Raw genomic sequence first — 14629 nt, forward strand, 5'->3', positions numbered from 1 at the left:
CACCACCAAAAGGACAAAATGAAAAGTCCAAATGGAGGTAAACAGGCTCGATTAATATTGAACTGACTTTCCCACCACACCTGGATCATTCTGTGGGCCTGCAGCAATATATTTATCACACTTCTCAGATGACCTGGCAGGGGTCAATCTGCCAATGACACTGGCCGTTACCAAAACGTGGGCAGAATGTTTGCATGCTTCATGCCCTGCTGGAGAGGAGCCTCCAAGAACTGACTAGCTGTCCCTTTTGCTTTGTTTTTCTCTAAAAATTGATCTCACTGTTTTTTGTGCTCATATTGATATTTATAGGCCTTACAAGGAATAAATATCTTTGACTATATGTACATTTCCCCCTTGTTTTCATGTTCAAAAGGATCACTTCAGAATGCAAAGTAACTGACATTTTCAGAAAATGTTATTTGTGTTTTTATCTATAACTCACTAGCTTTTTTCTATTAAAGTCTTTATATACATTTTTATTATTATGTTTTCTCCTGTAAAGCATAAGAAAAATGCTTGCTAGTTTGATAGTAGTCTGTTATCCATTAAATCTTACTGAATTTTGGAAGTGCGTGGCTTTATATAGAAGCCTTAGAAGATGCTCAAACTGTATTTAAGACTACATATTATCTGGTTTCTGCTTGACTTTTTTTTTTCGGGGGGGGGGTGGGGAGAATTAGAACATTTTTCTTCCATAGTGGTACTTCTAAGACATATCTAAGCACAAAGTGAAAAAGAATTCAATTCTTAAACTGGTTCTTTTTTTAGCGATTTAGGAGAACTCAGAATAAGCTGGGGCAAGGGAAGGGGACTGTCTTAGTCCACTGGGGCTGCTGTAACAAAATACCTTAGACTGGGTACTTTATAAACAACAGGAATGTATTGTTCACAGTTCCGGAGGCTGGGAAGTCCAAGATCAAGGTGCCAGCAGATTTGGAGTCTGGGGAGGGCCATTCCTCATAGATGGCGCCTTCCACCTGTTCTCATGGGGTGGAAAGGGCAGGCAGCTCTCTGGGGCCTCTTTTCTAAGGCACTGATGACTTTCCTAAGGGTGGAGCCCTCAGGACCTAATTCCCTTCCAGAGGCCCCACCTTCTAATACTATCACCTTGGTGATTAGGTTTCAACATCTGAATTTTGGGGGCTACAAACATTCTGACCACAGCAGGGATCAGTTGATTCAGTGTCATAGAATCTCTCTTAATCCTTTTGAAAATCCTTTAGTTAGACAAATTTTAATTTGACTTCAATCTTAGTCTTTAGGGGGTAAGTGTAAAAATATGCAGCAAAATGCTGTCCTCTCTGTCTGCCTCTGTCTCTGTTCATCTCCCTCTCTGGCACCTGTCCAGGAATGACTGCAGATGGGGCAAAGCTGCAGCTGACTTGGGAGCAGCCAACCTGGAGGTTCTTCCCCAGTGTCCCCTGATCAAAGAACAGAAGCACCTAAGCAACCACGTCCCATCCTGGAAAGTGTTACCCCCCGACCCCAGACTTCTGTTTCTTGTACCCCTGTGGCTTCTGCTCACTGTCTTCTCCTTGTGGCAGTTTTCATTTCAGTTGAGACAGCCCCAGATGGGACAGGGTGGGTGGGGGGAGGCAGAAGCCTTCCAAAACCAGCAGCAGCATTACACTAGGTACTTATCGGCCCCTTTCTGTGACCCAGTTGACACTCAGAACACACGTGTTGAAATCGGGAAAAAAACGGAGACCTGTTATATCTTGCAAGAAAAACGTTCCTTACAGGTATATTTACAGAGGACTGTGTCACACTCACGCAGAAATGACCTCAACAAGACAGCCTTGTGGAAGGAAGAACACTTACCTACTTAACTCCCCTCCCCGCCCCGGGCTGCCTAGTCTAGCCTAGCCGTCTATAACAACCCCAGTGGACTGACATTCCATCTTGGAATTTATGGAGGTGACAAAAGTGTCATTGGAGATGGACCAAACTCAGCCCTTCCAAGAAGAGCTCTGTATGTTTTATCTTGACATGTGTTGATGAATAATGACCTGCACACACATTCTGAATGCAGGAGGGGAAGTCCTGCTCTCCGTCCATCTCCAGTCACTCACTCGGGGGAGGCCAGGAACTTAGTAGCTCTCGGCTCTGGTCTGCATCCCTTCCCCTCGGGTTCTGCTCGCCTCGGCTGTGTCTCACAAGAGTCAGCCCGGCGGCCGTGTTCAGGTGCTGGGGCCCCACCTTAGCTCAAGCTCTCTTAAATTCCTTATGGCAGAATGAAAACGACTTCATTAGGGCCTACCTGAGAAGAAAACAAAAACAAGAAAAAGTATGGACATCATTATCCACTTGTCCTGGCTGCCTTGCCCCCTTCTAACCATTTCATGCCCATTCTAGTGCGGGCTTCTGAGTGCTCATTTGGTTTTTCATATAGTCTTTAAATCAGTTGTTACTGTCAAGATGAAAACATATCACAGATGTTAGTAGCGCAGTGCTGAGTGCTTCTTAAACAGTATTAACTTACATGCTTGATGACCATGTGTTCTTGATTAACAAAGCCAACGCAAGTACAAAAAAAATAAAAATTACAAGTTGTTCTTAAATTTAATGACATTTTGTAAGAACCCGTTAAGGCATATTTTAAGGCCAGCATATTGCATGTGAACTCTTCCTGGCCCTTTCTCTGTGGTGTTATGAAATGAATGTCACCCTTTTCAGGGAAAAGTTTTCATTTACCGAGGGAAAGAGTATGAGCGCCGGGAGGATTTTGAGGCTCGGCTCTTAACTCAGTTTCCAAACGCTGAGAAAATGAAGACAACATCTCCACCAGGCGACGATATTAAAAACTCTCCTGGCCAGTGTATCCTTTAAGACAACCTCATCAACTCTGAAACCATGGTGATGCCATTCATTTGGGTGGTTGGGTGTGGTGGGGGCCCTCTCTCATGGTTGATGTCTATGCTGCCTTAGTGATCCTTAACCCCCTCACCTCAGATATTCAGTGCTTCACAGTGAAGCCCAAACTCGATCTGCCTCCGAAGTTTCACAGGCCAGTGTCAGAGCAGATTGTAAGGTAATAATCCCATTTTTCTTACCCAACGTGAGGGTTGTAAGAGGCTGTGTACAGATCTCTTGCTAATAATTCCACCTTTTAAAGGACGGACTTTGGCCGTGGATTCACTTTCCAAATGCTCTTTCTGTCCTCTTTGAAGAGCAAGGGAAGCTAATTATTTTCAGCATCCAAAAAAAGTGAGAGGAGATGTTAATCCATGTGCTGGGAGTGTGCAAAGCCTATTCCTTTCCCAAAGTCAGCTGACAGCAAAAAACTAAGAAGGCAGTGGAGGCCATCTGGTCTCCTTTATAGAACTGCTCTGTGGGGTACAATCCCCTAGGGAGCTTCACAGCAGTGCACAAGTCCTGCCCGTTCCCAGCAAAGCCGAGTTCATACATGTGAGTGTGGCCTGAATGTTTGCATTTTAGAAGGCGGGAAATGGGATTTGCACATTTGCTCCTGGTAACACACAGGAGAACCCTTCAGCCTTACAGCACAGCAATTCCATAATGTAGGGTTATGAGGGGGCTTTTAAACCTCCTGAGTCAACTGTCCATATTTGAGTGAGATTTTCTGCCTGTCAGTTGTATCGCACCTGACTTAGCAATGGCATAGAAAGACCTGCTTTAGCAGATGTGTTTGATATTAAGACTTTTCTGTTCTGTTTGATCCATGTTCTGGTGAAAATATTAATCTCTTTGATGACCTCATATTCCTTAGGATCGGCTTCATTTTGCTTCCTGAAGTTTGGTGGTTTCTTTAACCTTTCATCGTTTCTTTGACTTTCCATCAGCAATAATGGGAAATAAACTGGGACCCTGTTTATTTACAAATGATTGCTCTCGCAAGGCATACATTTTAAGGGTTGCAACATTTTTTTTCAGAGGCCTTAAGCAAATAGTGACGCTTAGAGCCTTCTCAGATGCAGTAGTTTCTTTTGCTGTGGAAGCCTGCCTGCATTTCAGTGCAGGGGAGAAATCAGTCTCAGTCTCTCCACGCCCTGCCCTGTGCATGCGGAAAGCCTGCCTCATACCCCGACCGCGGAGGCAGGTTACTTATGTTTCCTGTGTGTCACTCTTGGGGTGGTTGCAAAATCTGTGCTTTGTAGATCTGAAACTAAAGTATGTAATACTTTTTTAGAATAATAATTAACACATACGTTGAACACAAAAGCTTTTTTCTCTCTCCTTCGCTTCACCTTTCCTCTGTTTTTGCTCATTTCACTCTTACTCAGCTTCTGTTTTCCCTCGAGGGTTGGCGGGGACAGGGAAGAGGCAAAAACTCAAGTTAATTTTTCCACCTGCCAACATTTCCCTGGCTGGGAGAGGACGCCAAGGCGATGGCTTCAGGTCAAGGTTAGGGACATTTTACAGGAGGCAGTGACATATTCTAAGGCCAGACCCCGTGTCCAAAAGCAAATTGGCTATTTGCCGGGTTAAATGTCTAATGATCTGTCTGTCTCTGTACAGTTTTTACAGGGTGAACGAGGTCCAGCGATTTGAATATTCTCGGCCAATCCGGAAGGGAGAGAAAAACCCAGACAATGAATTTGCGGTAAAAAACAAACAAACCACCAAAACAAAACAACAAAAAATATCATTCCACCACCAGTAGAACTGCCATTGGAGAAGCGTGGCCTCGGAGGCAGCCACGGAGCCATATTAAATGTCTTTGTGTATTATGTGCAGAAATCTTAATCTATTACCCCCTCCAAAGTTAGAAAAACTAATTGCCATTTCACTAACAATATGACTAAGGTCACTGAGATATTTAATAAGGAGACTGTGCCGTCCAAATGCCGGAGCTCCCATATGAGTAGCGCACTGCCTTCCCTGCGAGCCCCAGGTGAGAGAGCAGGTGCCTGTCATCTCTAGTTAAAAATGGACCCACCGAGTGCTGAGGTGCTGGGTGCTGACGTGGCTTTCTGCAGGTGACACAGCAGTCAGCACATGAACTGGATCTGGACCCGGGTGCTCATTCCTCATTCAGTATCCAGCACCTGAACTTCACGGGAGCACAACACACAACTGCAGGGTTGACCCCAGCACTACTAGCAATACGGACCGGGTTATTCTCTGTGGTGGGGACCATCCAGTGCATCCAGGGATGTTTGGCAGCATCCCTGAACACTGCCTACTAGGTGCCCGTGCCACCACCCCAGTTGGGACAACCAATCAAAAAGGTTTCCAGGCCGGGCATGGTGGCTCACACCTGTAATCCCAACAGTTTGGGAGGCTGAGGCAGGTAGATCAAATTAGTTCAGGAGTTCGAGACCAGCCTGACCAACATGGTAAAACCCTGTCTCTACTGAAAGTACAACATTAGCCGGGCGTGGTGGCACATGCCTGTAATCCCAGCTACTTGGGAGGCTGGGGCAGGAGAATCACTTGAACCCAGGAGGCAGAGGTTGCAGTGAGCCAAGATCGCTCCATTGCACTCCAGCCTGGGGAACAAGAGTGAAACTCCATCAAAAAAATAAAGTTTCCAGACATTGCAAAATAAAACATCTGCCCCTTGTTGCAAACCATGGCATTCGAGTTGTAGAAATAACAGCAAACATCTTTAGAGCCTTTTTTCTTTATTTTTTTATTTTTATTTATTTATTTTTTTTGAGACAGAGCGTTGCTCTGTCACCCAAGCTGGAATGCAGCGCCATGATCTCGGCTCACTGCAAGCTCCGCCTCCCAGGTTCACGCCATTCTCCTGCCTCACCCTCCCAAGTAGCTGGGACTACAGGTGCCCGCCACCACGCCCGGCTAATTTTTTGTATTTTTAGTAGAGACGGGGTTTCACTGTGTTAGCCAGAATGGTCTCGATCTCCTGACCTCGTGATCCCCCCACCTCAGCCTCCCAAAGTGCTGGGATTACAGGCGTGAGCCACCGCGCCCGGCCCTAGAGCCTTTTAAAAATTCTACATACAAACTGCTTTCATGGATTCATTTGTATTTTTATTTTATTTATTTTTTTATATAGAGGTGGGGTCTATGTTGCCCAGGCTGGTCTTGAACTCCTGGGCTCAAGTGAGTGGATCCATGTTGAAAAGGCATCAAATAAGCCATAATTTTTTTAAAATGTTAATGTTTATCCATCTTGCCTGGGAAACCTCCGGAAATCCTTATGTACTCCTGTATTGCAAGGAGGCATTAGCCCGGGGACCCCCAAGGAGGACCGGCTCAGCTGAGAATGGCTTCTCTTGTGTGCCGTCCGAAGGCATCTAGGCTGCAAAGGTCAAAGGTGAATTAGCACCCTACTCCTGACCAGAGCAAAGCTCGTAACCCTTCCAGCAGGGTTGCCTCAAGTAAAGAGTGGCGGCTACCCACTCTCCCTCCCAATCCCTCAGGGGTCTGCCAGTCATGGGATCCTCAGGGCAGTACCTGTGAGTCTCCTATCTCAGCTCTTAAGAGCCATAGGGAAGTTCCTTCCAGCCCTGAGGCCAGATTCCTTGTGTGTCACCAAGGAGCACAAAGGAGCTTGGAGTTGGTGAAATCTGCAGTATTGTGCAGTCCCAGCAGGCTGGTTGTTTGAAGATTATGTTCACCCTATTTGTTGGTGAACCCAGCACCCTGGACCTCCTCCGGGACTGGTCACTACAGTGTCCATTGTCTGCAACAGTGCGGGCAGAACCTAGGCACGTCCAACCTGGACACCCTCGTTAAGGGCAGTGGCTTTCAGAGCAGACTGCACCTGTTACTGTCATCATAAGCACTAACGCTAGTGTTTATATGGAGTCCCTCAACTGTGGGATTTATAGGCAGTTCTTGAATTTCCCTCACACCTCTCCCATCTGGCAAGTAGATACATTCTTAGACTATAAAGAAATAGACACAAGGAGGTCAAGTGAGCCGCTGGAGGGTGCGCGGCCAGTTGGGTGCAGAGCTAAGAATAACGAAGCTCTTGACATTTTGAGCTATGCTGAGCATCAGAGGCTATGCTTCTTCTAAATGGCCCTGAAATCCCCTAATGGCCCCGTTGAGGCCCGGGCACTTGGACAAAGTGTTCGGAAGCTGCAGGATTTGGTCCTTCACATGCCCCACAAAGCCTTAGATAAGTGCAATGTCTTTTGCTCTACTGGGAAGCCAGGCTCGGCCCCTCTACTGGGAAGCCAGGCTCGGCCCCTCCAGCGGGGAGCCCAGCTCCAAGTGCAGGGGGCTGGGGAAGCTGCCCACCAGGCCGAGAGCAGTGCGAGGTGGCTCACCCCTGCAGACCTGGCAAGGGGTGACTGATGTGCTGGGGAGTGAGGGCACTGACAAGGAGGAAGATGAGACAGGGCCTGCGTGAGGAGGAGCTGGCCGTAAATCCCAGGATGGAACCCAGAGGTCCGTCTCAGGGCATGTTGACATGAGAGAAAGCACTGGAATCTGGTATAGAGGTGGATGTGAGAGGGCCAGACCTGCTTCCATTGCCAGGACAAAAACCTGAGGGAGCCGTCCCCATGGGGCAAAGAGGACTGGCATGGGACACGGAGGCCTTGCCTGTGTCCTTATGGCTTCAGCCAGCTCCTTCCCTTTCCTCCTATGGAACGTAAGAAGTTTGGGATAAATGCTTTCCAAGATCCAAGTCAGTTTTCTGAATTTTTTTTTTTTTTTGAGAGAGAGTCTTGCTCTGTTGCCCAGGCTGAAGTGCAGTGGCGTAATGTCAGCGCCCTGCAACCTCCGCCTCCCGAGTTCAAGCGATTCTCATGCCTCAGCCTCCTGAGTAGCTGAGACTACAGGCACATGCCACCACATCTGGCTAATTTTTGTATTTTTAGTAGAGACGGGATTTTGCCACGTTGCCCAGCCTGGTCTCGAAGTCCTGAGCTCAGGCAATCTGCCTGCCCTGGCCTCCCAAAGTGCTGGGATTACAGACGTGAGCCCCCCATGCTTGTCCCAGTTTTCTGGAATGACTGGCATTCCATTATCCCATCTGCTTAAGTCTAGATTCCTGTTGACACTCAGACTGCTCAGTGACCCTGCAGTGCAGGGAGGTTGGAATGGCAGAAGATTGTTACAAGCTAGACAGTACAAAAGAGGCGGTAGGATAAAGGATTTCCAGCTGACCCCTGCATTGGAGTTTTTGTGCAATCCCTAAAGAGTAGTAGAATTGTATTTATTGGGTTAGAAGAGTTTCCTGCAATAGGTAATATACTGTTTTACAAAGAACACATTGTCAAATGATGTTTTTATTTAAAATATGCATAGACACACTTTTTAATACTTAGTAAGAAGTCTTGAACAATAGATACTAAAGCATATAGGTTATCAGTTTCAGGTAGGGGATGGTTTTTCCTCCTGCTCTTTCCATATCTTTATGTTCTCATATAAACATATATTAGTTACGTCAAAACATTTTAAAGTTTAAAATACCGACTGGTTTTATCAGAACATCAGAGGTCACTTTGATTAAATCCAGTCTCCCAAAGATGTATTTGCCCCCTTTAGTTTCTTATGAACCCTGTAGCTAATGTAAGACTTCTTTGGAGCCTTCCTCAAAATCTGTTTGCTCAAGAGGGGCTCCCCATGCCTCATTCTGGAGTATACACATCTTTCTCACTCACCTAGTATACTTTCATTGTCAAATACCAGAGTGGTGGGCAATGTTGGCTAGGGGACAGAGGATACTTTGATGTATCCTGAGCGACCGTTAGGTAGAGCGTGGCTTGTGAGGTGCTACCTAAAGGCACACATGCCCTGTGCTGAGCACCACAGACCCTGTCCTGCTGAAGGACCTGACTCTTCTGGAGTTATTCTATAAATCCCCCTTAGGGCAGAGCTGTCCACCTGCTGACATCCTTCTAACCCATGTTGTGTGTGTGCGTTTCCTTTGCAGAATATGTGGATCGAGAGAACCATATACACAACTGCATATAAATTACCTGGAATTTTAAGGTGGTTTGAGGTCAAGTCTGTTTTCATGGTAAGGATGGCCCCACCCCAGAAGGAATTGTCCGTTCCCTTCCTCAATACAATCTGCCACGCCTTCTTCACCTGCTCATGCCCCGTGGTCACTGTGGCAGCGTGCACACAGCAGACTCTACAGTTCCCGTAACCACCCCACCTGTTCTTGAGAGCATCGATATCTCCTCGCCTAGCCATATTTTAGTGGAAATGCTGTGTAATCACGACCAACTCTAGCTTATCAAAAAACCAGAATGAAGATTTCATTTCTTCTTACAATGTATTTAAATTCAGTCATAGCTGTGCTGTTTTGACAATGCTTTGTGTTAACCAAGTGAAAAGTTGAAGACAAATTCCAATCTACATAAACTTTTTTACAGATTTTTTTCCTGATGGTTTTATTGCCATTTACATGACAAACAACTATTAATTAATAGTCCTTGCCCATTTCAAGTAAAAATCGCCTGAGAACATACCCCTCCCTGACCCTTTTTAAAGAAATAACGATTTCCAGCTCTCAGCAAAGCTAAACTTTGCTTTGCGATGGGACAGTTTCATTTACATGAAACTCACATTTGCAGTGAGCTATTGGACAGTTTCATTTACATGAACCAGAGTTGGGCAGCAGATTTATTGACAGTATTGAAATGTCAGGGCCAAGGCAACTGGCAATATAAAAACATCTGATTGAAATCTGTGCGTTTTTGTTCATGTGTCTCAGTGCCTTTTGTTTTCACCTGGCAAGAACTCACTGAGGGGGTGGCACTTGCCATTTAGTTTTCAATGAGTCCCCCCGAAACACCTGATTATTTGTCTCTAGGGGCCGGCATCTCTCTGCCCAGCTGCGTGTCCAGCGCTGAGCCTTCTCCTTTGCCCACACCAGCATGAGCTATGGGCAGCTATGGGCCACTCTCTGAGAGGTCGTCCGCAGTCAGAGCCACTTCTTTATACTCAAAGCACCCAGGGCTCTTCACCTACCCCTCCTGGGGTCACTTTCTGCTCTGGAGTTCCCTTTCTGTGCCCCTAGCAGCCAGACAGTGCCTGACAGATAGAAGGCTGTGGGAGTTATGTGTCAGGTGGTAAAAATGCACTCCCTTTGCTGGGTCCCTTTGTAGCTAGTGAGGCACTGTACATGTGAGAGACAACAGAAGAGCAGGCCCTCCACCTAAACAGGCCGTGATCCTCTTAATCACCCTCTGCCCATGAGCCCTTTGTAATTGGGGCCTGCCAGCCAACAGCTGCCGGATGCAGGAGCTTAGGGAGGTGGAGAGGGGAGCCCTGACCTTTCGTGAGGATGCAGCTTCTCCTCGGGCTGCTTTGGCCATTTTGAACAGACTAAGAGGGCAGGAAGGCAAATAATCCCAGAATGGCAGGACTCACATCCTGCTACCAAACCCTGATGCCCTCCTCGTGCCACCTGGGACCAACCCCCGTGGGATATCTGTGGGAGCAGCAGCTAACCTTCTTCAATAAAAATAGGAAGGGATTCTTTCTTAGTGCAAATGAGATTAGTAACAGGGAGGTAACAGTCAGTCCAGGTGGAATACTGCCCTGGAGTGTGCATTTGTTGAAGCTGTGTGCCCGGGATGAAATGTCGTAGGGCCTGGCAAAGTAAGTTGTGGGGTCAGGACAGCATGGCTATGCCTGCTGTCCAGGACACCGGACAAGGGGCCCTCTCAGCAGGGTGCACGTGGCTGGCCACACCCAGTGCATCACAATCTCCCCGAGGCTGTCCCTCCATCAGTGCAAGGACAGTGACATCGGTGGGCAGACAGCCTCTGTTATGTCCACAGCCACCTAGGAGTGCCAGTCTAGGGTTGCTGACGGACAGAATCGCCCATTCTCTGTTCATCTCTGCCCTGCCCCATCCCCAGCTCCCAGGCAGTCCCCTAGAGGCTGTAGCAGGAAGAAAGCCAAACATGAAGATACCAAGGGCTCTTGGGCATGGGTGGGGGCCCATCACGCTTCATTTGGAAGGAGCAAAGTTATTGCTGAGGTCACCCTGGGACATGGTCCCCGTGGCCCAGTGTGAGGAGGAGGTTTGGTCTGCTCAGGCAAGACCTCAGGGCAGCTGTGGTCCCTTCCTTAGACCCAGCCATGTTGCCCTGGCACCTTAGGGCTGAGCTGGAGGGCACTGGGCTGGGACTTGGCCAGGCCAGGCCCTGTGGTGCCCTCAGAGAAAGAGGGTGGAGGTCCCTGAGAGACATGCACCGGAGCCAGGAGGACAGTGGTCAGTCCCCTACCTCCTGCACTGAAGGTGGCGTTAACCATGGCAAGTGTGCAAATGAAGCCTGTGAGGGTGGCCTGGAGTGCTCCAAGCAGCCTTTTCCTCCCAACCCCAGGGGCCATGAGCTCTCTTTGTTGTTGTTTGTTTGTTTTTTGGAGTCTCACTCTGTTGCCCAGCCTGAGTACAGTGGCGCAATCTCGGCTCACTGCAACCCCTGCCTCCTGGGTTCAAGTAATTCTCCTGCCTTAGCCTCCCGAGTAGCTGGGATTACAGGCATGCACCACCACACCTGGCTAATTTTTGTGTTTTTAGTAGAGACAAGGTTTTGCTATGTTGGCCAGGCTGGTCTTGAACTCCTGACCTCAGGTGATCCGCCCACCGCAGCCTCCCAAAGTGCTAGGATTGCAGGCAGGAGCCACCACGCCTGCCCATCACTCTTCCTTCACATGGTGGTGTGTGGTGCCATGGCGGGGCCCTGCCTTGACCTCCTTTGCCCTCCCTAACCGGACAGGTAGTGCAGGCTGCCCGGGCCTAGATTCCTCAAAATTCCCGAACATCTTCTCCCTCAGCACAACAAGCAGAGAACAAGAACAGGATTGAAGTGTCTGTTCTGAAGCAGGTGTATTCAAGCACTCAAGGCTGCGTGTTTTCCTGGGATGACCACATATGTGCATAGCCACATGCACACACACAGCCCCGCCCCCAGAGCTGAGCAGCAGCTTTGCTTTGTTCCTTTGGAATTTTCATCTCTGGGAACAAACAATAATAATAAAATGCCCAGCCGCCCAAAAATTCTGTTTGGAAGAAAGGTTCATGGAGGAGCAGGAAGCCTGCCCCCAGAGAACGTGGCTCCTCTGGTGAGACCCCGGGAGTGGAGGCAGCTGTGGGGCTGACATCGGGCTCTCCTCTCTCCTTGCAGGTGGAAATCAGCCCCCTGGAGAATGCCATCGAGACCATGCAGCTGACGAACGACAAGATCAACAGCATGGTGCAGCAGCACCTGGATGACCCCAGCCTGCCCATCAACCCGCTCTCCATGCTCCTGAACGGCATCGTGGACCCAGCTGTCATGGGGGGCTTCACAAACTACGAAAAGGCACGGGACCCACCAGCTTGCTCTGGGCAAGCAGTCCTGCTCTGGGACAGACTGAAAATTCCCAAGAGTCCCCAAAGCCCAGAAACGCCCCTGGTCTCATTGAGCAATCTCAGCAGTGGCCCAGCCAAGGCTAGGCAGCAGCAGCCAGTGGTGGCCCCTGAAGCCTGCAGCAAAGTCAAGGCCTGAGTCCCGGCAAGGCTCCCCTGGGCATCCCCAGACAGCCAGGAAGCCCCCACTGACCCACCCAGGCTGGGCTTATCTGCACCCAGGCCTCCAGTTGCTTTTATAAGGTCTGGGATCTTAAAGGCCAAAAGATAAAGTTAGACAAAAACACCAGAATATCAGGACTAAGGAGGTAGCGCTTTGACGGTGGAGGGGGCCTGGCCAGCTGGTCTCCCTGTATCCTAGCTCTGTAGGAATGGGCAGAAGTTGAAGGACACAGGGTGTATCCTAGACCACCCCTGCCTGTGTTTGTAAATGCAGTTCTTTTGGAAGAAGGCCATGCCTGTGCACTTACTTACGCCTGAGGCTGTTTTCCTGATACTGTAACTGGCGAGTTGAGTAGTGGCAGCGTTGAGTAGTTGTGATAGAGACCTGTATGGTCCACAGAACCTAAAATGTTTACCATCTGGCCTTTCACAAAAAAAGCTTGTTGACCCCTGATCTAGACAGAGTAAAAACTGAGACAAGAAGGATACAGCCTGAGAGAAGGCTGCAAGGAGATGATTACCCACCCTTGCACAAAGAAGTTCGTTGCCTTCAGGCATAGGTCAGGCCTGGGCAGGTGCAGGGGCTAGGCGGGAGGCATGGGCGTGTGAGTAGCTGGGAGGGCTGTATTCACTGCCACCCAGCAGGACCAAGCCACCAGGTCAGCTGTGGCCTTCCTGGACCCCAAGAACTGGGGTTGCTGCTGTAGACAGCCCTGTTAGCTCCACTTACAGTGTTTGACCTTGTGGGACATTTTATCCTGGGTGCTGCGAAGGGTGTGACCCTGAGTCTGCAGTGAGCTTCGTGTGGATCTGTTTTATGCACAGCTCTATTCTCAGGGCCTGGCACACAGTAAGTGTGCAAAAACCTGTGTTTGCTGAGCAGGTGCACTGAGCGACTCTCCTTGTCTCCACCAGGCCTTCTTTACAGACCGGTACCTGCAGGAGCACCCTGAGGCCCATGAAAAGATCGAGAAGCTCAAGGACCTGATTGCTTGGCAGGTAAAGTGTCCAGCGAGAGCCCTGCATGGCTGGAGGGAAGGAAAGCTAGGAGGGTCTAGGCTCAGCACACACACCAGCCAGCACGGAGGTCCCTGGGCTTCAGTCCTGATGTACGTGGCTGTGATTGTCCCTGGGTGAACCCACCCACTGCTGTCGTGATCAACTCAGCTCCTGGGCTGCAGTCAGGAATTTGAACACCCAGAAAATTATCTCTTGCAAATGAACAAGGTCTCTTTCCTCCCCTTGGTCAATTCTGCCGGCTGCTGGAAAACTTTTTCTCTGTCTGTATTGATAGAACATTGAGGTGAGCTCAGAGCCATGAAGCCTTGAGCTCTAGCCTGTGCCAGGAAAGGCACCCGGGCCAGTGCAGTCCCTGTGAAACGCATGTATGTCAGAAGCTGCAGTGCACCCTCTCCCTGTTCTCCGTGCACCTCTGGCAGCGGTGTGCGTCCTCATCTGTGTTTTCCCAGCTGAAGTTGTGCAAGTTATTTCACTGTTCTACTCATGCTCCTGGGGCCTCGGGAGCCTTTCCCAGAGGGCCAGCGTCTTGAAAGGGCAGACCCTGGGTGCCTTGGGTTTAAGTGTCAGAACGGGCGGATGCGTCTGTGCTTCTCAGAGCCTTCCTGAGCCTGGAAGTGTAGGGGTCAAGAGCCAGTCCTCACAAGAGCTTGGCCGGCACCTGCCTGCTCTGCTGCTTTAGGCCACTGCCTCTTTAGGCTTCCTTTTCACATGTGGAAGGCAAGGAGGGTGCTGTCCCCGAGATCTTGCCACACTGTGTAAAGAGAGTTGAGGGAGGTGGGGGCAAAGGCCTGCATGGGTTTGGACCGGGTGTCGTAGCCCAGGCCACTTTGCTAAGCTGGGGTCCCAGGCTCCCAGTCAAGGCCCAGAGATGCTGTGCAGTTGATCTGCACCCAGTCCAGAACAGGGCAAGATACAAAATTAGCTGGGCGTGGTGGTGCATGCCTATAATCCCAGCTACTCGGGAGGCTGAGGCAGGAGAATCGCTTGAACCCGGGAGGCGGAGGTTGCAGTGAGCTGAGATCACGCCACTGCACTCCAGCCTGGGTAACAAGAGCAAAACTCTGTCTAAAAAACAAAAAAAAAAAGAACAGGGCAAGGCTGTTCCTCTTATGAGACATCACTGTGAGCAGTTTGTTTGTTTGTTTGTTTGTTTGTTTGTTTGTTTGTTTTGGAGATGAAGTCTCGCTCTGT

The 14629-nt window shown here is 49.1% G+C and overlaps 1 protein-coding gene across 2 annotated transcripts in view; it reads left to right on the forward strand.

Moving 5' to 3' along the window:
- Positions 1-14629, forward strand: part of DOCK1 (dedicator of cytokinesis 1) — a 565813-nt gene that overhangs the window by 517469 nt on the left and 33715 nt on the right. For both annotated transcript variants that reach the window (XM_019035115.4, XM_019035114.4), the window contains exons 41-46: positions 2677-2818; positions 2953-3031; positions 4480-4564; positions 8819-8905; positions 12033-12209; positions 13334-13417. In XM_019035115.4, the coding sequence (XP_018890660.2) occupies positions 2677-2818; positions 2953-3031; positions 4480-4564; positions 8819-8905; positions 12033-12209; positions 13334-13417 (654 nt within the window). The remainder of the gene's footprint in view (positions 1-2676; positions 2819-2952; positions 3032-4479; positions 4565-8818; positions 8906-12032; positions 12210-13333; positions 13418-14629) is intronic.

This window comes from Gorilla gorilla, chromosome 8, assembly GCF_029281585.2.
Source record: "Gorilla gorilla gorilla isolate KB3781 chromosome 8, NHGRI_mGorGor1-v2.1_pri, whole genome shotgun sequence".
NCBI lineage: Eukaryota > Metazoa > Chordata > Mammalia > Primates > Hominidae > Gorilla > Gorilla gorilla.